The 25,122-nt window shown below is 43.4% G+C and overlaps 1 protein-coding gene across 1 annotated transcript; it reads right to left on the reverse strand.

Annotated features, from left to right (window-relative positions):
• Window positions 1–970: 970 nt before the first annotated feature.
• LRIG2 (leucine rich repeats and immunoglobulin like domains 2) lies at window positions 971–24,504 on the reverse strand. Its single transcript, XM_040535671.1, has 18 exons — window positions 24,383–24,504; window positions 20,073–20,144; window positions 19,520–19,594; window positions 18,895–19,029; window positions 18,225–18,368; window positions 17,958–18,101; window positions 17,127–17,270; window positions 16,740–16,883; window positions 13,779–13,859; window positions 12,891–12,962; window positions 12,687–12,755; window positions 11,093–11,256; window positions 9,721–10,041; window positions 8,501–8,782; window positions 7,246–7,695; window positions 6,609–6,758; window positions 4,985–5,266; window positions 971–4,357 (listed from the first exon to the last, which is right to left on the reverse strand). The coding sequence occupies exons 3-18, from the start codon at window positions 19,588–19,590 to the stop codon at window positions 4,128–4,130; spliced, it is 2,883 nt and encodes a 960-aa protein (XP_040391605.1). The 5' UTR covers window positions 19,591–19,594; window positions 20,073–20,144; window positions 24,383–24,504; the 3' UTR covers window positions 971–4,127.
• Between the last annotated feature and the right edge of the window lie 618 nt (window positions 24,505–25,122).

A 25,122-nucleotide genomic window follows, 5' to 3' on the forward strand; every position in this document is an offset into this window, starting at 1 on the left:
TCAAAGGAACAATAATAAAAAAAACTTACGCAGGTTTTTAGGAAGGATGGTAGCTGGTAGGGTGGGAAGCAGTCGCCTCTCCTCCTGCAGCAGGTATATGGGGACATGCTGTCACTAACTCATTTATGCTGTTGGTCTGTTGCCAGAAAGCAAATCACTTTTGGCACTTCAGAGGATCCGAATAGCAGGATAACAGTGCTATGAGCACAGAGATCGGTGAGTCTTCTCACTTGGAGACAACAGCCCCGCTGTTGTACCACGTTTCCAGAAGTATGATGTGCTTCCTAGTGGAAAACTGAAATAAGAACTATTTGGTAACAAAACCTATTTTTTTAAAAAGGCTTTAATTTTGAAAATAATCATCTGTCAGCTGCCTCCCACCTAGACACAGAAAAACTGGCACTGTTCTCATCTCTCACAAGCAGCAGGTGCCTCAGGTAGCATACACAAGGCACTTGAACCAGTACTGCAAGCAATGAGTTTTCAAGACAATTGACAACCTAGTAACAAATTCAGATCTCACCTCTGTAATCTTGTTGCAGAATTACTAGTGAACCTATTGAAATATAACATTTTCCTTCCAGACTGCCACTCACCTTCAGTCATTTCCTTCCCACTTGCTCCGTTTGCTCCATGCCTGGGCCGCAGCAGTGCCCATCGCTGGCAGAATTAGCCAACAGCCCCATGCCCTGGCACACAGCCTCTGAGAAAGGGCTGCAAGACCCCATTCATAATGCCAGCTACCACTTTGTTACCATGTGTGGAAGCTAATTCATGAGCCAGGCTAAATACCAGGTGCTCTTCCCATAATGAAAGGAAAGGATTGGTATAATATTTGTGTTAAGAAGACTGGAATCCTACCTGAAACTGCTTCATGAGGCTTACTGCATTTTCTTCCCTATAAGAGTTAAATATCATTGAATAAACACACATTATTTAATCTGCAAGCTAACAAAAGTTACAGTGAATGTTCAATGTATATAGCATTTTATTGAATGAAGGTATATTACAATAGACAAACATATATTACACATGCTATACAAAATATACATTCTTATGTGAAAAAAATATAAATAAACACTAGGAAATAGCAACAGGGAACAAGAGCGTCTTTGCTCATGCTGAACCCCCAGTTCCTGTACCGTTAGTACTTTGGCATTGATTGAAGAAACTGTATTTACTGCAAACAGAATGGCCACTCCGCTATTTGCACCTCCTGGAGGAAAGGGTAAAGAAAATACACCTGATTTTTTTCTGCAAGTCTGCCTAGTAAGTTTTTCCACAATGTTAAGTACAGCAACATGTTCGCCTGTAAATAGCTGCATGCAAGTAGTTTGTGTACTTTCATAGAAGTCAGTGCAGCTTTAGCTCCTGAATTCTTTCAAGAGCTAGGATTTCAGTTTGTTCTGGTGCAGACAGCATCATTTTAAAGCCTTGTTCTGGGCTAAGCACATCTTAATGACCTAACACGAGTTTGATCATACTAGGTAGTTGTGCCTTAAGTACACCTAAGGTTTTGGATGCCCCCCATGCACATCAACAGTTATAATGAGACAGCTGAGAGATCTGTATTAACTTAACCCCACAGAAGAGAAGGATGAAAGAAAATAAAAGGTAACAAGCATTTGCCTAATGGTGATGGGAGACAAGGCAGCAGTAGAGGTGCTATTTTCTTGCTAGTGGCAAACCACAGCACTGCACATGCTAAGAAGCAACTGTCACATCAGCTTCTGAATATCTGAGTAAAGCAGCAAGCAGCCCAAAAGGATGTGTCTTTGCTGCTGCTGTAGTTTCATGACCTGACCTTTCTCATCTGAATTTAAACTGAAAGTTCCTGCAACAGAAACAAGTTTGGATTGAAAATAACCACTAGGTCTTAAACGCTATCTGGGAAGGAAAAGCCTGGAGGAAATAAAACCAGAAAGGAACACCCATAAGATTCTTCTTTTAGCATGTATCTTACATGTAAGCCCTTAAAATATTTCAGATGTCAGAGGTCAAAAAGAATTTAACACACCTGTTTCTCCACTTTATCCAAAGGTCAAGGAAAATTAGATCCTCTTCCTACTAAAGCTGCTAGCTACCAAAGACACCATAGCTGCTTTCAAAACATGGTAAGAGCCATTAATAATAATTGCTCATTTGCATAGATCTGACTACTATTCATGCCCAAAGAGCTGTGGGAAAATAATTACTATTCCCAGCACTTCCTCACTCTTTCACTCAACTAAACCACAGTCTCAGAAGGTTCAGCTGTGATTCTGCAAGACTGCATCTGATAATGCAGTCACACACCCTTCTATTTAGGAATGGATCAACAGGAAGTCTTACATACTTCTCTTAGGCTTGTCCAAAAAGGTTTTTGTCTCTATAAAAATATACCTTGCAGCTGTTTTCACTTTAGTGCATATCCCATGGCTTGAAAAGATGCAACAATGACTAGGAAGAAAGCCCCATGCTCTTCAAGCCAGGCTATACAGTGTAGCATAGAAGCGCTCTACCTCCCAATGCAAGATACTTGCTGAAAACCCACTGCTGGTGGGTCATTAACATATTCTACACAAAGATGTATTTTCTTAGAAGAACTTTTCAGGAAGTCCTTGGTATGTTCTTCCTCCCAACTCTGTCAGCCATGCTCCACTAACAAGTGAAGTTTCTTTGCCTCCTCTGCTTCTCTCAACAAGTACTGGACTTTCATTAGAGGGGTTCTCCCCCATGTTATTTCATTGCTCACCTGTCAAATACTTACACCTTTTTGCCACCCTGTGGTCTAGGGAACTACTACAGAGTTCAATATGGCAAGAATTTTGCCTGATGTTTTACAAAAGAGAAGGGCGCAAGTGTTTTAAAGTATGCGTGCTTCTTGGCTGTGCAGAAGAAACAGAAAATCTACAGTATAGTTCACAGATGATTCATCCAACGCTTCTCCAATTTACCTAATGTTCTTCATCATATTATTCTTTTAAAAAGTTCATTTAACTGTCAGCTGTGAAAAATACACATATACCTCTCTGCAACATACACAACACAAAAGCTTTTTAAAGATAAAAGCTTAGATAAACTTCTGAAATAAACCACTCAAAGCTCCCACCTTAAAGCTATTTTAAGAGATGAAAAGAAACATGTTGTGTACTATTTTTTTGTTTGCTATTTACAAAAGCTTCTGAGAAGTTGGATAATACAGCCTGCAGTGTAGGCTAACACCGTTAATGCAGGGTCCACTGAGCTTTATGCTCTGCTAGAAAAGATAGGCAACCTAATATAGAAATTTAAAGACTCACTCACCACATTAAAGTGTGCCGAACTTGGAATTCTGCTAATCTAATGAAATTGATCAGCTTGCAGTCAGGTCAGCCAAGCTTAATGCGTACAGAGTTGTATGTGACAATGAAATTCATCAATATCACAGTTGCACCACATATCTATAGTAAGTTCACTTCTTTCCAAAACAAAGAAATTTTTATCCCCCTCAGAAACAAGCTTTCAATACCACAAAAAAAAAATATGGCTTGATATGCAGCTGTCAAGACTAACAGTATAATACATACTTTGGCATAATAAAAAATATATTTACATTACAGCCAACACATTTATATGCTTAGTGTATACAAAATATTTATAAATGCAAATTTATTTACAACTAGAGTCCATTATTCATAGGAGAAAACAAGCCCCAAAGTTAGACTGGTAACAAACGCCTGCCAATAGTCTGAGGAACAAAAAGCTGGCCAAGAGTTTTATGCTTACAATTACTGGGGAATTCCATGAGGAGGCCCTGAACATTTGTTTTCAAGCAGACAATGTACTGTGAAATAGCTATGCATTCTTGAGAGATTTTCAAAGCATGCACCAACACAAAGGCTGTTTCCAACATCAGAAGATCCATGTTTTAACACTGTTCTTGTGGATATCACTAATCACCACGTGTACGTCCCACATTCCAATACGCGTGAATCCAAGCAAAAAGGGCATGTGCCACCTCCTTCTAGGGAGTCTGTCTTGGTTTACTCAGCCTGTAATTGTAGGCACATGTACAAAAGCATCTTTGGCCTAGGGGTTAGTCCTGAGGTAGTAAATACAAAAAGTCAGTTGGTATGGATTTGCTTCCAAGACTTCATTTTAGTGTCTTACGTGGTTTTGCTATAGTCATGAATGTTCCGTGTCCTACTAAAATCAAAGTTATGTTCACGTAACCTGTGGCAAGGTCGGGGTGAAGCAGCTTGCTCCCGGTCACTGTCAATAATGCCCTCACTTCGAAGAGGTCGTGGGGTCTCACGGGCTGACTGCTGATGCAGGAAGTGTGAATGAGAGAGCGCTAGATCTTTGTTTACTCCCCATAAAGGAAGCTGAAAGGGTTCTGAGGAAGAAAAATTAGCAGATGAACAGGAGTGGGTTCGTGATAAATACATTCTAGAATTTAGACAGATTTTTTTGAGTTGTATTGCTCAGCAATAACTGTCTTCCTGAAGTTATTTTCTCTGTTTTTGAGAGCATATTTTAACTGGATACTCTCTCATTTCAGCAACCTGTTACAGTAACCAGAAAGCAACATACACAGTTTCAGTGTGAGTTTTTAGAAAAGCTACATGAAAAAACTCAACATAAACCCAATAAATTTACCCAAAAAAATAATTTGGAGCTGTTTGTAACTCAGCCCAGCTCAAACAGAAGGGCCGTTTGAATTTCCTGTGTTAAGCCTTAAATCATGTCTAATAGATGTTCTTGAAGTACATGCAAAGGATCACATTTCACAGGCTTTAAGAGAGGAATTAAGAAATACCATCTTTAGTAACATCACCCGCTTCAACTCTTTGGTATTGGATGCAAACAGAGCTAGCTCTGAGAACAAGTGGTTAACAGATTAATTACTCCACAAACTATGGTATTTGTAAAATTAGCTGTGAACCAACACTGAAAGGCAGCACAACAAGGGCCAGCTACATCAGGGAATACAAAACATCAGAAAGGAAAAGGATATGCTCACCATTTATATGCTGGGAAGAGATTTTCTTCTCACTTATTCTGTCATGGTTGGTAAGGAAGACAGACATGTCTCTGTCTGCTAAAAGATTATCAAGAGTACTGGGTTCATGCTGGGTGCGTGCTGTATACGTTTCCTTAGGCATCTGCACCATGAGATTAGGGAGAGTTTGATCCAGGGGGTCCTCTTCTGTGATGTAGGCATAGGGACAGTACTCTCGTGTCCTGGAGTAGATGTTTGCATTGTCGTAACAGTCTGAGCAGATCACCAATGGCGCTGTACCACCTGATAAACAGTAAGGAAAAACAAAATACTCTCAAAGAAGATAAGGATGCTTAAATTCCATCGACTTTCATGTATTAGGACGATTTCATGATTAGGATGGCATTATAGCAGCACAGTTTGAAAGGCCTCCGTATAAAGTTAACACGGTAACAGAGTATTCAGCTCGACTGTTTACCGAGGAAGTCACATGAGAAATGTTCTGTTTGTCACCATCCGAATTCTCAATAGCATAGCCTTTCAGAAGCTGATTACAAAAAACAAAACACAGGACTGAAAGAATAATCTCATGTTTGCTTTCCTGTTTCAAGGGCAGAAGGGTTCCAGCAGGTCCAACCAGCTTAGGCACCAGGCTGAAACAGTACTGGAATCAAAGCTATCCACACAGGTGTGTGTTGAAAAGTTCACTTTGTATCAGACAAGGCACCTTGGGCTATACCTGTGCTCTGCTATGCTCTGGTCTCAGACTGGATGATGAAGTGGTTACTGAGACAAGTTGCTTCTCAACTCCTTTCCTGATACAGACTCTAGGGACTGACTGGACTACAGACTAAGGGAATAGATCACGGGATGCATGTGGAAAAACTTGTACTGACGAATCACTTTTGGAAGCCAGGCTGTATAAGGACCGAATGGCTCCTCAGTATTTGTATGGTAAAACATCTCTGTAGACTCAACATCAATATCCTGAAGTGTCCAAACAGGGCAGGGAAGTACTGTAGACCCTTTGGTTGTAGTCTTAGTCAGCTGACCAGATGTCCGGCAGAGGCAGTAATTTTAGGCTAAGGACAAAAGGTACAGCAAGTCATCTTCCACGCAAACTTTGTTTGCGCCTCTGTTTCTTATTATTTTTAAGATGCCAAAGGAACGTAGCAGCATAAAAACCTACCTTGACATTTAACCTAGGAATTCTCTAATGGAATCCCTGTCTTGCTGGACAGATCACAAACCCTGAAGCAAAGAGCCTTTGGAGGAAAATGTACTACTCTGGGACTTGAAGGATGGCAGTCGTGACATCTACACGCAAAGGCACTGAGAGCAGAGCAGATGTGAGCCCAGACATCGCTGGACCAAAGCTTAAACTACCTGCATGGAAAGCAGAAGCTTCGATCACAGAAAATAAACATTAGAAGAGAAACAAAAGATGCCTCAAACTCAAAAGAGTCAATGGAAACTTTATGATCAACCTGAATTCTTCTCTAGGAAAAGTGAAGAGCTTTCTACTCTACTAGAGCATTCTTCTCTACTATCCTACGTTGTGCAACACTGCTGCCAGCTATGAGGACTAGAGGGTGCGCTGGCATCCTGCTGAACTGCAATTGATACACGTGAGGACTTTGCTTACCATCTGTGCCTTTATGCACGTAGCTACCGGCTGGAGGCATAAGCTGCTGATGGCTTCCTGCCTCTGAGTTACTGTAGCCTTCCTGAGGCTCCGACAGAGTTCCTTGAGAGGATAAATAACTGGGAATGTCTGCAGGTAGGTTCATCTCCTCTGCAAGGCAGAATTAACACTGATGACATTAAGAGCTAAGTAGCACCAGCACTATTATGCACATCAACAAAAATATAATACAGAACTTCAGCTCACATACGGTTATCTTTTCTCTACCTCAGTGATCAAAAATCTGTATGTCTAGTTCAAAACTAACAGGGACAGAATAGCTATTTACACACATTATTGCAGGTCTTGAAAACATTTAAGTTAACTCAAATATTTATTTTCAAATTAATGTTTTCCCTCGATGCAGAACAAATCTAGTGTGTCAGGAATAAAACAGACTGCTGATACTTAAAAATAAAAACCTAAGCTTGCCTCTTCCCCTAACGGATGAAGGAATTTGAGCAAATCCCTGAATAGATTTTAGAAGGAAATCTTCAATGCTTTGATCTTATCCAGCTGTAATGAAACCAGAAATATCACCACTCTTAAGTGTTTTGGATTAAAAACATGTCTGAAGCATGTTGATTTGGCACTTTACCTGTGTTAGTGATGCTATAATCCTCATTCTTCCTTCTCATGTGGTAGATCACAATAACCCATACCAGGGAAGTTCCCACAACACAGCAAACCACAACAATAATCACAATGCCTACTGTTGCCCAGCCATCTTCCTCATGGACAATGCCACTCTGGGATGAATCACAATTTGGGGAAGCCAGGACATTTAGGTAAATATGACCACGCTCAGTGCCCAGAGTGTTGGACATAATGCACGTGTACTTTCCAGCATCCTCTAACCCAGCATCCACAATGATAAGGAGTTGATTGGCTGCTGCAAAAAAATGCCGTTCTGTGACTGTCAGAGGCCCATCGTCTTTAGTCCAGTTGAGGCGAGGGGCAGGACTACCACCAGCTATGCACTGCAGGACAGCAGTTTCACCTCGGGTTACTGTTCTGTCTTCTAGAGGCCTAATGAAGGAAGGAGTTTCTGTAGCAATAGAGGAGGGAAAAAAAAAAAAACAGTTGTAAGATAACTTCACTATGCAAGCACCACTGTGTCACCACTGGGTATTCCATGAGATTTAAAATCTGACTTTGCAGCCTGAACGTAAACATAAGCAATGAAATACAGGGTTCAGGAAATCCTGTGACGTCAGTTATTCTATGGATCACTGCAACAAATGCAAGTACAGCAAACATCCTGAAAACGATACTAGCCACATTCTGCTTTATGAATTCCAATTCTAAATTTGCCTGTGACCGTAACGTTAAAAGTGTCTTCAAATAAGACTGCACTCTAGAAGGAACTGTCCTTCCATTATTACTCAGCATGCTGCCTGTGACTAAATTTGTTCCAATACAAGAAAAATTCTCATTTACGTTGCTGGACTGAGGTATCTCCCTCAATTCTCTCCTGCAAAGATCACACTAACTTCACTGGTCAGCTTTGCTTCTAAAAAGCCTCACTGCTCAGAAGTCTTCTTGAGTGCAGTGTTCAAATGCCCCCAAACCCTACAAAGCAGTTAAGAGACGCTGTTCCAGAGGTTTCCAAAGGCAGCATGTTTACAGTTTGGCGGGGAGGGTTGTGTGTGGTGCAATCATGGGAAAAGAGTCTCTTGTTCCTTATTACAGGAATCTTGTTCCTTACCATTAGCATCTAGAGAAATAAGATACTATGCTCTTTGTATTTTAACTTGATTCTTTAGGACTTAAGCCTGCTACTTACATATAAGCTACACGACCATTGCAGAAGTGAAATGATCCATGCCAGCAGAGATAAGCACATCACTTACCTAACACAGTCAGCGTGGCATTTGCTGACAAACCGCCTGCAGTGTTTTGTGCCATACAGCTATAGATACCCATGTCTTCTATTTTTACATTTGCAATAAAGAACACATCATCCTCAGGCATGACGTGCATTCTCCTCTCTCGTGCAGCAGGGAAGTCTGTGCCACCATCTTTCTGCCAGGAGATCTGAGGAGTAGGGTGGCCCTCTGCAGCACACTCCAGCCGAGCCATAGCCCCAGTACGGATAGTAAGATCCATGGGGGTTTTCAGGAAGGAAGGCAGCTCTGGATCAAAGGAGATACTAAAGCTTTAGTATTTTCAGTAACTGGAAAAAAGCAGCAAAAGCTCCACAGCACAGAATATCTGAAAACAAACAAATCTGGAACACCTGTAGTTTTCTCTGGTTAAGGCAGATTCTTAACAGCTACACAAAATGTAGAAGTGGTCACTTCTAAGAGCCTATCCTTCAAATTTAAATATAACACCTATGTTGTTCATTTAAGATTATCTGAACGGTGACATTTCTCATGGGAAAAACACCGGGAAAAGCTTTAGCCTTCTTCATGAGCCTTTTGTCACACTTTTTCTTCACTGGTAATAGGGAAAGCAAACTTCTATCTCCACAGTTGCACCTGTTTTATACAGGCAAAAGCAACACATGCACCTCTGCTCCCCAACACAATGGGGATCAGTGGTCTACTGACTGACGTAAACAGTGTCTTCTCAACTCCCTTCTCTGAAGTTAAAATAGGGATCCTCTGTTACAGCCAAAAAAAGGGACTTCATGATTTGATTTTTCAGTTTGTTTCCAGTCCCACAAGTTACTTTTAGTTGAATCTTCCCTAGCTTTACAAACTCGTGGGGAAGGTGCTTAGTTATGAAGAGACAGCAGAGGGAGCTTTTAGTTTAAGAGAGTTCTACCTTCATTCAGCTAGATGAACAATTCAGTTCTAGTGAAAGCATGGGAGATATCTGCCCCTTTTCAAAAGTAAACAGAAGGCCTTTCACGCCCAATATCACTTATCTGCTTTATAAAGAGATGTTTGATGCATTTAAATACAATTGAGACACTATTGCAAGGCTATTTTGAGCCAGCTCTATCTGAGAACTAAGGAATTCTAATGGGTTTTATAAATCAAAACGAAAACAGGAAAAACAGGAAAAACAGACTCGTTACACTTCAGGGTAAAAACATTTCTTCTTTGTTACTGTTATTGCTTACCATTAACGGTCAGCTTGGCTTTGTTGGAATAGTTGGAGCCAAAGTGATTGGTGACAATGCACTGATACCTCCCTTCATCAGTGAAGTTCACATTGAAAAGATGCAGAACAGTGGTGTACTCAACAACCTCACCACTTTGCTGCTGATATCTGGCAAAATTCTCAACCTCTGCATCATACAAGACTTCGCTGTCCTTACGCCAGGCTGTGGACATGGGTGAATCACTGCTGCTCACAGCAGTGCAAGTCAGAGTCACATTCATGCCTCGCAGAGCAATCGTGGTCTCAGGATGTACTCTTATCTGTGGTTTAGGGAAATTATCTGAAAAGAAAAGCACCAATATTAGCTACTTTGCTCTCCGACATGCAATTAATATTGCAGGAAAACTCACTGAAAAGACATTGTAAACAGAATGAAACCCTTAGGAACAATATGTGCATCCCAAGCAGGGTATCTATGTTATTTCCCTATTTTCAAGCTAGAAAAAGGATTAGAACCACAGGCAGAAGTACAGAAAAAGCACTGAGATCAATACAGAAGCATGATCTTGAACAGCACCCTGCAATTTCTACAACTGTCTAGAACTTGCTCTATTTAGATTACAAACAAAGACCATGCTTGGCTGAAGAACTAGGTTATTTTATGAAAGACTGAAGACTTACTTTCAGAGAGTTTATATATCTTGAGGAGTCTTTAAGTTATACAAATAAAGAATAGCAAGCTAGCAGGTCACACTGAAGTTATTTCGACACCTATTATTTCATCGAAGGCATTCTCACAGGTACACAGTGTTCAGTGTCAGGCACAATGGTGGTAACCTTAGAATAGGGAAGTTGATGCTTGTGCCTACATGATGATATTGTAGCCTTTGCCACAAAAAGAATGAAAGAATTATGCATACACAAGTAACAGTTGTTAAACTGTTCATCTGGAAAACAGAACACCAGACTATTTCCAGGCCTGCCAGAGACTTCACACCTGATTCTGTGCAAAGAGTCTCTCAGTTTTCCATCTCACAGTTTTGTTACAGAAATAAATAGGCTTATATTTGAAACTGTAGTGGCACAGAGACAGGTAAATATTACAGATATGAAGCATCAGAAAATATAACAGAGTATTAAATATCCTAGCCTTGCTGGTAGGGACAGGAACGAGTAAGAAAGTGCCAAATAGCTCTTATAAAGAGAAGGACATTCATAGTCAGGAAGAATGGAAACATGATCAGTTTTTAACAGTAATCTAAATGAAAAACAATGCAGTCTTACAGAATTGAAGACCAAGCACCTGCAGCTGTGTTACAGCTGGGTTTCAGAAAGGTACCTGCACAGATTTGCGTTATGTTTTGATATCAAAATTCATTAAAAATACAAACCACAGACAAAGTCATCGGGGTCCACACTGAGAAGGCTTTGTCCTGCTAACCATTCAGGATGAGCACAGCTAACATTTACAGCCTGCTGTAAATGACTGTCAGTGAGCCACTGTGGCAGCCATTTCAACTGGCAATCACAAAGCAAGCTGCTAGTGTTCAAAAGTCTGCAGAAACAAAGCAAAATGAAAGTGCGATTAAAGTTTATGTATTTCACAGTCCTACATGTGATTTCACCAAGCAAAACAACTTTAACGCATGTATTTCCAGAAATTACAAGATTTACAGTATTCTTTTATGCCCATGGGTGTTTACTATACCATGTTAGTTATATATGCTATAAACAGTCCAGGAAAAAAAAAAAACTTTCCTTCTACTATCAGTGTTAAAACCTTACATTTCTTTTTAATTCTAAGGAAATTAGCCTTGGATCTGCAGCTTCTAAATATATATGTATGGTCTTTCTTTAAAGCAATTAAAAAAACTGTAATACTGCAGAGCAGCTCTGTATCTCAAACTAGACACATTATGAAATGAGTCTAAGTCTCGATATTCGTTCTCATGCCAGCTAATAAATATTTAAGAATTAAAGTGATTTGTTTCACAGAAGCATCTGCTCCAGATTGTTTTCTTCTCTGCTCCACATGAAAACTGAGGAGGGAGAAGATGAAACAATGACAGGTCAACTTTTTCCTCACTGCCTGCTTTCACAGTTTCTTAAATATTATTATAGGAACATAATTGATTGGAGAGAAAGTACAGTATCATAACAAAAAATGATCTTCCACTTAGATGAATCTGATAGATCTGTGGTGAGAGAGTAGAGGCACACAAACAAGCCAGAACTCTAACCTGCTGTTTGCCCATACATACCAGTGATTTCTCACTTTTAAGATACATAAGAAAATGCAATGGAAGTCTTTAACACCTAAAATGCGTCTCATCGCCTTCCTCCTCAAACTGTCAGACCTTGCAGACTAACAGTCCATATGGCCAAGATTATCTAACTGGATAACAGTTTTAAAACAGATTATATGATATTCAGAGACCTTATCTCATAGAGATGACTGTGTTACACTAGGATTATTCTTGGGTGTGAAGGTCTCTTCACATAATACTTTACATGTCTGAAGATCACAAGTCTCTAGCAGCTTAAGCGTCTGCTGAGCAACTAAAAGTTGTTGAGCTTTGATTTTTAAGGCCTTTCCCTAGGCAAAAAAAGGGAACAACAAAAACGTAGGGTTTGTTAAACCCCCTGAAAGACTCTTGATGAATCGTTTATCGTCTAAATACTAGTGTGTTCGGAGTTTGCTGCAAAATTTTAAGATACAAAAACTTACAGTTCACTACATCAAGAAAAAAATCATTTTCTACTAAATTGCAACTAAGGAAATGGATGTTCAGATTTTTATCAAACCTCAAACCAAACCAAGTATACTGCTAATAAATTATCAACTAAAAGGTATTGGCTTTGTTTTACATATTTCAGGATGAAAATGGGATGCACTTCAGTCAACTTCAGCTAATCCTGCAACAGCTGAAGGATTCTTAACACGGTAAGAATTGTACAGAATCTGTAAAGAATTGTCAAACTTACAGCTCCTTCAATTGAGCCTGTGCAAACGCATTTTCTTGGATGGACATTACTGCGTTGTTGCTTAAATCTCTGCAAGTTAAGCAAAGAACAATAACGTAAGTAACTTCATATGCTACCTTCAGTTTAATTCCTGAAAATTTGAGAGAGAATACAAGGCTGAAGTTGATAAACAACTAGGAGTTCTACACAAAGCAGAGTACTTACAGATGTTCAAGTCTTTCAAGACCGGAGAATGCTTTCTTCATAATTGATTTAATCTGGTTTCCTTGCAAGATTCTGAAAGACAACCCCCCCCCAAACCCAACAAGCAGCTTGAATGTCAATATGAGCTCGTAAGACAGACATAAAAAGTTTTCCTAGGATGTTTAACTAAGGTTTTCTTCTTTCTAGAAGAGATGAATGACTGAATACCATTTTCTGAGCTCGAAGGCTCATCTGATTTTCTTATGGATAGTGTTTCTTTTCCATCTGTAACTTTGAGATCTGGGTCTGAGATGGGCCAGAAGATAATTCAAGCCAGCAGAATGGAAAAGCGATAAACAGAACTTGGGAGAAGAACAATATCCTAATACCAATGTGCCACAACCACATTAGTTCCTGAGACTGCACACTCATACTATTTGTTATAAACAGCGCCTGTAGTTCCACAGGATTGCATAGCTTCCTGCAAAGCACGCAGCACCGGATGCAAAGTGCATAGCCAAAGTACTGAAAAGCTGCTAAATCAATATTGTCTCATATTTGGACAACACCCCCCCCCCCAAGAAACAGTAACTTTTACCAAACTAAAGCAAACAAGAGTAACAGTCACCATACAAGGTGCTGTTCCAATAATAAATGCAGTCAAATATTCATGCTTCATTTCTTCAATATGGTCCCATAAAATGATCCAGTACTACACAGATCCAATGCACGAACATGGAACCCAAACCTCTGAAGGTCATAGCGTGGAAGGGGAAATACACTGACTATAGCTGCCAATTAGAAAGTCTTTCTGCCTCATATCATTGATTTCACAATTAATATTTTGCATTTTCCCTCCGTTCTGTTTGCCTGAGAAGTACTGTCATTACAATGTTTTGTAATACATACAGTTTATCCAGCCTGCTGAGTCCTGCAAACGCTTCATTTGCATCTTCTATGGCCCATGAGATCTCATTGTTCCTCAAGTCCCTGCAGGAGCAGAAGAGCCTGATTACAAACCTTGCAACATCATTGCGACCACTGCTCGTGCTTAGCTATGGCAGAGAACTTGCTGTTATTTATGCCTGGTAATGGTGTTCTGGGTCAGGCACCGGAACAGGCTCCCCAGGAAAGTGGTCACAGCACCAAGCCTGCCGGAGTTCAAGAAGCGTTTGTACAACGCTCTTAGACATGTGTTTTAATTTTTTAGGAAGTCCTGTGTGGAGCCAGGAGTTGGGGGTGATGATTCTTGTGGGTCCCTTCCAACTTGGGATATTCTATGATTCTATGGGACAGTGTCACCTGGAAGGTTTCAAAACTTGTATAAAACTGTGTTTGTCAGAAGATGACTATTCCATTCCAGAGATGCAAGGGAAAATAGCATTGTTCGAGATCAATGCCTCAGACAGAACCACAAACAAATTCTGAAGTACAAATTCTTGATGTGGTATTAAAGGAAAGACCCAGTCTGACTCGCAATTGTCATGTGATGGACTGTTTACCAGAAGCTGGGAGAGGCTCCTGAAGCAAATTGGTTCATGTAAGCGAATTAACCAATACACTAGCAGCATTAATCTTCCTGAGTAACAGGCTTATAATAGCATTAGCATATTAAGAGATTACACACAGGTTATAGTGTAAGGCTACCAAGCACAATGTAGTAGATTTGCAGAATGAAGTTGATATTCTGCTCACAGATCTTGTTAGCAGCTAATGGGATTTCTGTTTGACCTCTGCACAGCACTTCGGCCCCTCACACAGAACAGTGGCCTAAGCAGAAAAAGCAGTATAGCAGCACTGTTTGTAGAGAATTACACGCTTTTTGGAGAGAAGGTGAAATAAATCCAATAGTATTTTTTTAGCCGGAATGGCGTGGATTGAGCAAAGAGTTTGTGATAAAGCCAGTTTTCATCTGTCTTAATACAACCACACACAGAATTGCAGGCACTTGTGTTTAAAGGTACGCTGATGAAAAGTAGTCTACGCTGCGCTTTATCAGATATTATATGGATCAGCTTGATAAAGCTTCTGAAGAAGTTACGACACAAAAAGCTAACTACCTATACAACTGTATGTGTCATCTCATAGAAACGTTTCCTTCCTTGTGCTAGTGGTGGAAAAAAGCAGCATCTACTTTTCCTTGAGTGAGATTGTAAAATGTGTAGACTACTATTCTGGGAGAGACTGGAATCAACCTCCAGGATGTCATCAGTGGTAACACGTTGTGTTATTTTTCTTACTTTCAAAGACAGAACGCTTGTTTTTAATACCTCAGAGGAGACATTTCCACAATACGTGTACTTTTAAGATTAGGACAAAAAGAAGAGTGCTTGTAATTCCACAACTCATGTATTGCAAGGATTGGAATACAGCCCTGAAGCTTGCTCACATTAAGATTTTTCCTCTTTAAAAAGTATTCAGCTTAATGTACTGGACACTGAAATCATCTACCGAGAAAAATGACTAGATGAGTAACATGCCTAATTTATTTCCAAGTTGCTTGTTCTTGTGATTTAGAAGTAGTTTCTATAATTCTCTCCAGGTCTGCTTCAGAGTTTTAGATTGTGAATGCATGAGTGGTATCAATGCCAAGCTAAAATATTATGAAGTAATGAATGTTTTTAAAATTTAGAACTTCAAATCTTCAGTGCTATTCTTTGATACACCTTCAATCTTTTGCTCTTATTACCTTGTGGTTTACATACAGTTTTTACAGTTTGTTCTAAGTTATTAAAGCTACCTTGCAGAACAGTGACAGGAGCTGAACATACCGAGAAATACTTATATCAGCCTTAGCACTGAAACAAATACTATACAGGCAACAATGGAAGTAAGCCGACAGCACCACAGTATCTAGTTTGAAGTATTTTTACATTCCACTACTCCAACCACTTAGCCAAAGGAGTGAGCAACCCAAAAGAAAAGCCCCTCATTGTGTGAGCTGAGGAGTTGGCTCCTTATGCTTGGCTGGGCACGAATGCTTGGAGCTTTGTTCATCACCACTGCCCTCTGTCCCACACATTCCAGCCCTGAAGCAAACGGCGAGCTTTTCAGCTGTTTGTCTCCCTTCAGGAGCCCAGGAAAACCTGCTAATTAATCTGCTCTTGTTCTTCTTCATCCCACTCTAGATCTAAGAAATTAGTTTTAACTATTCCATTAAAAGGTTGCATTAAGGCTAACAGAATATGACCACTTACGTAAGTTTGATAAATTTGCTTATTTAAGCATTTATTTAATGAACTGACACAGGGGCTATAGACTTTCACTCCTTTCTCAGCCACCATTGTTTAGGATGATTACAAGTTTTCAGATCTACTTGGGAAGTGTTTTTATTATTATTAAAAGCCAGGATTGAGTTTTGTAAAAAAAAAAAAAAAAATTGAACGGCTAGAGCTGGTAACAAAAGTCCTGACAAAAGCAGAGCTGTGCCTCAGATGGCGAGTAATCCTACTCCTCTCCTACACCCTGTGTGACTTCAACTCACACGCAGGGTGGGCTAAACAGCACCTTCTGTGACTAGCAGGATTCACAACGTGGTTTCATAGTTATCCAACCTTGAGAAAACCACCTCGAATAGAGAGAGGTCCAGACTGGCATTTCTGCAAGCTGACTATCCACACCTCAGAACTGGTACAATATGCAGCTGAGTGCTTAAGGTCATTAAACCACTGTTTCTCATCACCACACTAAGCCAGAATTCTGTTATCTCAGCATACCAAATGATGGTCAGCCCCTGCTACACCTGAAGGCAGGACAGCATACACCAACACAATGATTTCGGACCATGCCGAGTGCAACATTCATCATCATTACTTCCAAAAGTGTTGCTGCACTAAATTGAGATTCTAGCTAGAGGTTTTCTGTACTTACAAGATTTGAAGATTCGTCAGACCTCTGAACACACCATCAGCAATGTGACTAATGCGATTGTCACCCAGGTTTAGTTTCTCCAATAATCCAAGTCCCACGAAGGCAGATTCCTTGAGGCGAGTTAGCTGGTTGTACGACAAGTCTCTAAAAATATTGAACAAGACAAGTGGGGGGATTAATTAGGAAGATACTATCCAACTTGATTAACTATGGAATCTTGATAAATTTCTAGTAGAACACTTATAAGAGAAGTAAAACACACAGCATTACCATGGGCCTAACAAAGAAATTGAGTACTTCTTTCAGTAACTCACTCTTACTACGTACTATCCAATACGTTACTTGCAACGTTACAAAATCCCCACTGAAAAGCAGCCCAGGACTTACAGCTCAGAAAGTCTTTGGCAGAACTCCCACGCATCTGGACTGATCCTGTTAATGGCATTCTGGCTAACTTGGAGTTGTTGCAATGTCCGCAGACCATACAGCCAGCCCTTGTTTATTTCTGTTAAGTTATTATGTTCCAGTTCTCTAAGGAAAATAGATGGAAAAACATTTGCAAAACAGGTAATAAATGAAAACATATTTACAAAGTTTTACCTAGTAGATATTGAAATGATTTACTAACATTAAGCCTTACAGAACTTGAAATTCATGATTATATTCGTTCCATGGAAACCAAGAGTGAACAAAAGTACACAAAAAATCCAGCAGCAGAAGTGAAATTGTAGTCTGTCCTAAAAGATTACTTTTAAAAAACAACTTTTGCTAATGTTGCATTGCATACCCCTGTGCTATGTCAAAACATTACCTGATAAAGAACCATCCCATGCTACAGAGAACACAAATGCTTTCTTGCAAAGCAAGAAACGCTGAGTTTTGACTACTCCTGTATTTGCTATCCTACTGGTACTAAAGTGGAAAAGCAATTCAACTAAGCACGCTAAAATCAGAAAACTGAAAAATATTCACAAGTACACAAAAAAAGCTATCAACAGTGACAAAGCGTTCTTGATCACCAAGTGGAAAGAAGGTGGAGAGACACAGTATCTTTACACCTCTAAAGTAACCAGATGTGATATCAACCTAATGGGAAAACGCAGATCTATAAACTCTCATCTTGTGACACTCATCAATATTTCAGCACAGTCTCAGTGTGTGGGTAACAATACAGGACATAACCCTACACAAAGAAATTCCACGACTGGGTATACTCACAATTCTTCTATGTTATTCAGGCCAAAGAATGCTCCATCCATTAGTCTGCTAATCCCATTGCGTTGCATTTTTAAAGATTTTAGGGACTCCAGTCCTTGGAATGTAAGACTTTCCACTATTTTAATCCTGTTCCTCTTCAGTTCCCTTATATAAAGATGTCAGTAAAATATTAAGATGTATTTAATTAGCAACATTTTGTGACCATCAAGAACACATACTGAGATAGTGTAAACACTATCTTTTTAACCTTTCAAGACTGCTACTTACAGAAACTGCACATGAGGCAATTTGAAGATCTTTGGTGGAATCACACTAATCCTATTTCTGTTCAGCTTTACCACTATTAGAGAGCTAGATAAATTATCAAGACAGCCTGCTTCTAGGGTAGTTATTCTGTTGTTACTCAGATTCCTATGAAAAAAGAGGAAAAAGGCCTTTCAGAATGTGCAATATTTTATGAACAAAACTGCACAAGCATGTTGGAGCAACCACTTATTACTAGAATTCAAGTTCCTTGTGAAGTCACATCAGAAATCTGAGTCCTAGCATAACAGAAAGCTGCATGATTTTTTTTCCCCAAAATAATCCATGGTAGGAGCTGATTTTGACTGCATGCCATGCTTCAGTTAGACATGGTTAAGACAATGTCAACACGAATCTACACAAGATGAGCTGAAACCATTCCACGTCCCTGTGTGCTGAAGTGCCAGCACTTCGGTAACAGCAGTTATTGTTTTCCATACTACCTGAGGAAAAGCAATACGGATTGCTATGAGAAGTATTTAATTTCAAGCACATTTGTAGCTACATTGAGTGCTCCTAGCAGTTCAAAGCCACACAAGGCAGCCTGCATTAAGACAGTAACTTAGAGTAGATGAGGTATTCAACAACATTGAAGAAACAGGAACCCCAGACACGGCAGACCACTCATACTTACAGGTACTTTAGTTGCATCCGTGGAAAAGAAGCAGCTTTAATTTCTGAGATAAGATTAGAACTAAGATCTAGATTCTCCAATGAAAGGTAAACTTGGAGTTGCTCAGCATTTATTTCTGGAATGGTATTGTGTACCCTGAAAAACACAAGCAACAGAGATGGTTACCAAAACATCCCATCCTTCACGCCGCATGGCTATACAGCTACAGGATTCCGTGTATCAACATCACCAGTGAGTCTCTTACACTGGAAATGTAGCACGCACTGCAGAACATTAATTCTTAAAGCAATACTGAAAATCCAAGACCGATTTGCTGCTCTGACATATAAATAGATTCAAGTTCTGGGGACTGTAACGGGGCTGTATCTCATGGGAACTGTCAGTGCTAGACTGAATCCCTCCGCTTCAAAGCTGCCTGTCTTGGTGGACTGCATTTTATTGGTAATTTAAGGTGACTTGATTGTCTAACCGATTTGTATTTCTTTAAATTAGAGTGCTTACATATTCCCTAAAGCACTTTAGAGGAGTAGCATTTCAGACGAAAGAAATTACGCTTTCCTACAACTCGACAGCAAAATCCTCACTTTTGTTAAAACAAGAAAAAGGCAGACAAGCTGTTACTTACAATGAGAGAAGAGTTATATTTGAAGTTGTTTCTCCAAAATAAGGAATTTCACTTAGCTCATTGTAATTCATTTTCCTTAAAGAAAAGTTAAAAAAAAATCTTTACTGACACCTCTAAGAGAAAAACCCTTCTATATACAGCAGAAAACTCATATCACAAGACATCTAACAATTTAATGTTAATAATAGTCGTTGACAAAACAGGTCATGTAAGAGCTTAAATCCTAATAACTTGAAAAACGTAACAGTGAAGCACACAAGTTTTTACCATTTTTAATGGTTAGTATTACTTCTCTTTAACTTCAGACCAGCCATAGTGAAAACAAACAGCTCATTTCCTTTTAACATATTGGCCTGCTAAACCTTTATGAAAAAGCATTCTGCACACAAAACAGCAGTTTTACATAAAATTTGCTGCCAGCAAAGCATCCATTTTTAATTAACTAGCAACAAATATTTTTGCAAGTCAGACCAGACAGCGAGATATGCAATGAAGCGTACTAATCAGAATCACGGAGGAAATCTTCAGTTTATCGTCATAAAAACCAACTTACACTTCTTGTAGCGTGCGAACAGATAAATCAATGCTCCAGTTGGATGACGACAGATGATTATGACTTAAATCCCTAGAGAAAAAAAAGAGAAGTCATTCCAGAAGTTATTCTAGATGGCACTCCATCCAGCAAAACAACCGAGGCCTTTTGACGCCTTTCTGGCACTAGCCCAGAACAGAGATGAGTCCCAGACACTTATGCCGACAGCCCCAGCATCTCCATTTGCTGGACGAGGCCCGACTCCGAGACAGGGCCCGCGGCACGCTGCCGATACCCTCGCCGCAGGGAGCACGCTGCCGATACCCACACACGCACCTCACGACTGCCTAGGAAATCAGGGAGCCCGCCTGCGGCAGCTAGCTGTGCCTATCGGCGCGGCACCACGCTGGACACACCACTTGCAATTCTCACACCATGCGCAGGGCTACGGCGAGCTATTTCCAGCAACAGCTGTTCGCCTCCTGATTAATTCCTCCCTGGTGCAGCCCTGTGGCAGGGATTCTCTCTCACAACCACGAATGTAACAGCGCGCTCACATCGCGGCTACTTTTATCATCATCAGACAGGGCTGCGGTTATGCCGACACAGGAGACAGTTATCCTTTAGGAACAGAACTAGCACGGATCTACTAAAAACACTAAAATGTAACCGGCCACAGTCAGAAATATTTCCGCTGACGAGCGGGCTCAGTGACAGCACCACGGGCACAGCCGCTCCTGCACTCTGGACCCGGGCACAACTCCACCTACACCGAGACCCGGCGGGACGTGAGGCTCTCCGGGAACGATGATGGGGCAGAGAAAACAAAGCCTGCAATGCCCCCGCTGAGGGGGTCCCAGCACGGATTCAGCCCTCACTGGGCACAGCAAGCGTCCGCGGGGTTGGTCAGCAGCACGCGCAAGGCGCAGGAAGGCCTCCCAACGGGGGGCTGGGGGCTGCGGGACCCTGCCGGCCACCGGCTGGGAACTGCCGCGGACCCAGCGGAGACGCAGTTCTAGCAGGGAATTACTGAAATCTTGGGAAATCGTGAGAAATATCTCTATTGCACTCAGCAGTGGCTTAAGTAGCACAGGAATAGGCGAAAGTTTAAGGCAATTCCTGGCTTTGACTTCAAAAAGGTCAGAATTTTGAAGTCCTGCTGCCTGTATTTGCTCAAGATTTGCAGTTTATACTTAAAGAACCAGCGACATAAAAGCCAAAATTCAGTTACAAATGACAAAAAGAAACCACATTTTAATTCCCATGGGGTTTAATTGGGTCATTATGGTAATGCAGCAACCTGTTCTTCTAAGACAGTTTTTCAGCATGTCAGTTATTTCTCCATGAGGCCGCTGACTGGTGCCATCCTCAGAGAAACGCACCCGTTCTGCACTGCAACAAACGAAACACCATCGTGAACAGGATCTAAGAGATGCCCAACTGTACCCCAAAAAATCTAAGCTAATGTAAGCCAGAAAGTCAGCAGACCACATGAAGATCTGCTCCTGTCCCAAGTCACCCTTCCCCAGAAGAAACTTTCCTACCACTATCGCACCACAAGAGCAAAGGGTGCCTGAGGTGCCCCGAGGGAACCTAAAAAGCTGGGACAACCGAAGTGAGTAAAGCCCGAATGTCACTTAACAGCCACAAACCGTTCCGGCCTATGTAAGTGATATAGCAAGCAGGCACTGAGGAGACGTTCAGAGATGTGGCCACACGGACTCCCGGATCCAGGCTGAACTAGTTCCCTCTTCCTGTAGCTCTGGACGATGTCCTAAGGCCCCGCAGAGCCACGGCCTCGCAGTGGAGAGGCCGCGGCCCCGGTTCCTCCCTGGTGCCCGCCGGTGCCGGGGACCCCCCCGCCCCCTAACGCAGCCCGCCCATCCCGGCGTCACGCGTCCTGTCGCAATGGCAGCCAACGCTTTCTTCTGTGACCACCCCTAGCGCCCTGGTCAATGAGTCTGCCAACAACCAGGTACCCTTCCAGAAGCCTACTGCCTTAACAGGAAATCAGAGATTAGGATTTTAATTTAGAAAGCCCAGGAAGAACACGCCCCAAGTACTGATCACGTTTGGACTACGCCATAGTTTCCATTAGGTCCTCTTTCAAGAAGTTCTGTACATAGTCCGTACAGAGCCTAAAACAGCTCTGGTGTTATTTGTATCTCATTACTGTTCCTGACGCTTTCCTTTTTGAAGTAGGACAATGGATAGCTAAATACTAAATGAAAAACATTGAATGATCAATCTATAAACATAAAAAAAAAATCAGACATTCACATGGCTAAGTTTTCTGCTTTCATACAGAACCAAATTCCCATGTCCTGAAAAAGCAAAAAACCAAAGCAGCCCTGTCATTCTAAAAGCACTTGGACTTTTACTGCGAGGCCCGCGTTACAGAAGATGTAGAGCAAACATGCAAAACTTGTATCTTAGAGATTCATCTGGTATTGTATATAAAATCATCTAAACATTCATTTTGAGCTGAACTGGTGTTCATCTCTCACGTAAATAAAACGGAACCCAGACAGCAGACTGATTACCGCGTGCCTAGCCCCGGAGAAGGACGGTAACTCAGCCCAGCTGAGCACGGCCACGTCTCCCCCACGTCCCCGGGCAGGACAGGTGCTGCTGCAGCCACCCAGCAAGCCGTCCGCGCTGAGAAATACACAGGCTAACCAAAACACACCGTTGTAAATGGAACTGTTACTGATTTTATGACTGTTAACATGCAGACACACCAAAAAGGGTTTGCTGGCTCCCTGACTTCTCTACGCTCTTCACCACCCTGCAGGTCACCCACAAAGCATATGCATTTCAGCAGGAAAAGTGCAGTTGCCTGAATACTTTCACCATGAAGAAGAGCTCTGAGGGTGCTTTCCTGGCCGTAACAGCACAAAACACCACCACGCTGGTAACATCAGCTGCAAGTAGCTTAAGAGTTATGAAAAACAAGATTTTGCAGTCCACGAAGTTAGGTGAAGCGAGAACTGAGAGGGAAAAGCCCATCAGGGACTTTTTCATGTGAGGGAAAAAAAAAAAAAAAAAAGCTTTGATTAATTTTAAACAGCTTTTATGCATTATGGCTCATTTAGAGTCAGAACTGCTAGAGCTGTCTTAGGGAAGAAAAAATTCCCCCCCCCCACATGCTTCGTGTGCCAAAATCCTGAAAGCCACAACAGAGAATATACACTTAATTATTGTTTGCAGCATATGGCAGATTGCATAACTTAGCACAGCGCCAACACCACTTCTTCCCATTGCAGTTTGCGCCAAGCCATTTGAAACGCACCCTCTATTGGCTTGGGGAAAGATACGAGCGCTTCGAAGCTTGGAAACTCGCTCTCAAATACAATAGTTATCGGTTTGCCTGTTAGCCACCTGATGAACTTCCAGCCTACCTTACGGGGCCTTACAAGTGCTAAGTTAAGATATCCTCATACCTTTCTAAGCGTGAAATATTTTAAAAGACCAATTAACTGCATTTCTGTGCTGAGCTATACGTTTCCTCTTCAACGTTTCTGACTGTTTACCATACGGGGAAAGAAGAGAACTACAAAACCAGAAAGTGGCAATAAAGTGACAAACTCCCTTATGCGTGCCCAGCTCTTAGTATCAATCAGACTCTTAAGTCCTGCCAAAAGGGACTCCTGCAGCTACCCAAACACTTTTTTCTACGCTCCCGTGATCTACCAGGCCGGTTCTTTACGTCGCCCTGGAGTACCGTCCTTCCAGCCTGCTGCAGGACAGCTACGGACTGGGAATCACGCTGGATCCAAGAGGGGCTGGGAACTCCTGTGAGCAGAGGGGGATCTGAACACCCCCGGGGGACAAACCGACAGCGAGTGCTGAGTAACGGCCGGGGGCACCCTGCGCCGGCCCTGGGGGACACCGCTCAGCGCGGCGCCGGTAACCCCTGGTGCTAAGCGAGGGCTGCCAACCGCCTCGGGCCGTTGTTTCCCTTCCCGAAGCAGCAGCGGCCCCAGCGCCCAGGGGAGCCCGCAGGCCCTCCCCGAGGGAGGCGAGGCCCAGGCCGCCCGGCAGCGGCGGAGCCCGGGGCCGGGCGCTGCAAGGCGCGGCTCGAGGCGCCGCCGGCAGGGGTCGGGAGGGGCCGAGGCCTGCGGCGGGCCCGAGGGCACCCCAAGCCCCGCTCCCGCCCCCGCCGGCCGCCCCCCGCCGCTCCGCCACGGGCAGAGCCGTGCCCCGGGGCCGCTCCCGCCCCGCCCGCCCGCTGCCCCGGGAGGCGGCCGCAGGCCCGTTAGGCCCGGCCCGGTCTCGCCTCGCCGCCGGGCCCCGGCCGGTCCCGCCCCGCCCCGCGGCCCCTGACTCACAGCGCCGTGGTGCCGGCGGGCAGCGGCGGGATCCTGCGCGGGCCGGGCCCGCCGGGCAGGCGGTGCCGGCTGCAGTCCAGCAGGCCGCGGCGGCAGGAGCAGGGCGCGGCGCAGGGCTCGGCGGCGGCCCCCAGCGCCCCCAGCGCCGCCGCCGCCGCCGCCGCCAGCAGCAGCAGCAGCAGCAGCAGCAGCAGGGGCACGGCCCGCGGCAGCGCCCCGCGGGGGGGCCCCGCGCCCGGCCCCGCGCCCCGCATCCCCCGGCACGGCGCGGCCCGCACCGCTCCGCCCGCCCCGCCCGCCCACTGCGTCACCGCGCAGCGCGCCGGGGGCGGGGCCGGCGTGTGGGGGCGGGGCCAACGGAGGGGGCGGGGCTGGCGGGCGCCCCGCCCCCTGGCCGCCGCCGAGCGGCGCAGGGCGCAGCCGCTGCCGCGGGAACCGGGCGGGGGCGGGGCCGGGGCAGCGGCCGTTCGGGGCGCGGGGCGCGGGGCGCCCGTGGCTGCCGGGTCCCGGCGGTACTCGGTCCCGGCGTGCCCGGTTCCCGGCGGTGCTGGCGGTGCCGCCGGCTCCCGGGGAGCCCCGTGAGGAGCCCCGCTCGCAGCCCCCGCGCAGGCAGAGCCCCCGCAGTCTCCCCGACCGCGGCTCCCCGCCCTTTGCCTTTCTGAGCGCGGCGCCGTGGCGGCCCCCATCGGCACGTTAATGGGGGCCGTTCCTCACCGCCGGGCCGCTCCCCACGCCCGCTG

This window comes from Cygnus olor, chromosome 24 (assembly GCF_009769625.2).
Source record: "Cygnus olor isolate bCygOlo1 chromosome 24, bCygOlo1.pri.v2, whole genome shotgun sequence".
NCBI lineage: Eukaryota > Metazoa > Chordata > Aves > Anseriformes > Anatidae > Cygnus > Cygnus olor.

Bases quoted from the DNA above. Each gene is read 5' to 3' on its own strand.
- LRIG2 (XM_040535671.1), bottom strand. From the start codon at position 19,590: ATGAATTACAATGAGCTAAGTGAAATTCCTTATTTTGGAGAAACAACT. The intron at 12,756-12,890 runs GTAAGTACTCTG...CTTAACTTGCAG, and splicing joins CTTGAAAGACTTGAACATCT to AGATTTAAGCAACAACGCAG. The intron at 10,042-11,092 runs GTTTGTATTTTT...TTTTCTTTTCAG, and splicing joins CCCCGATGACTTTGTCTGTG to ATAATTTCCCTAAACCACAG.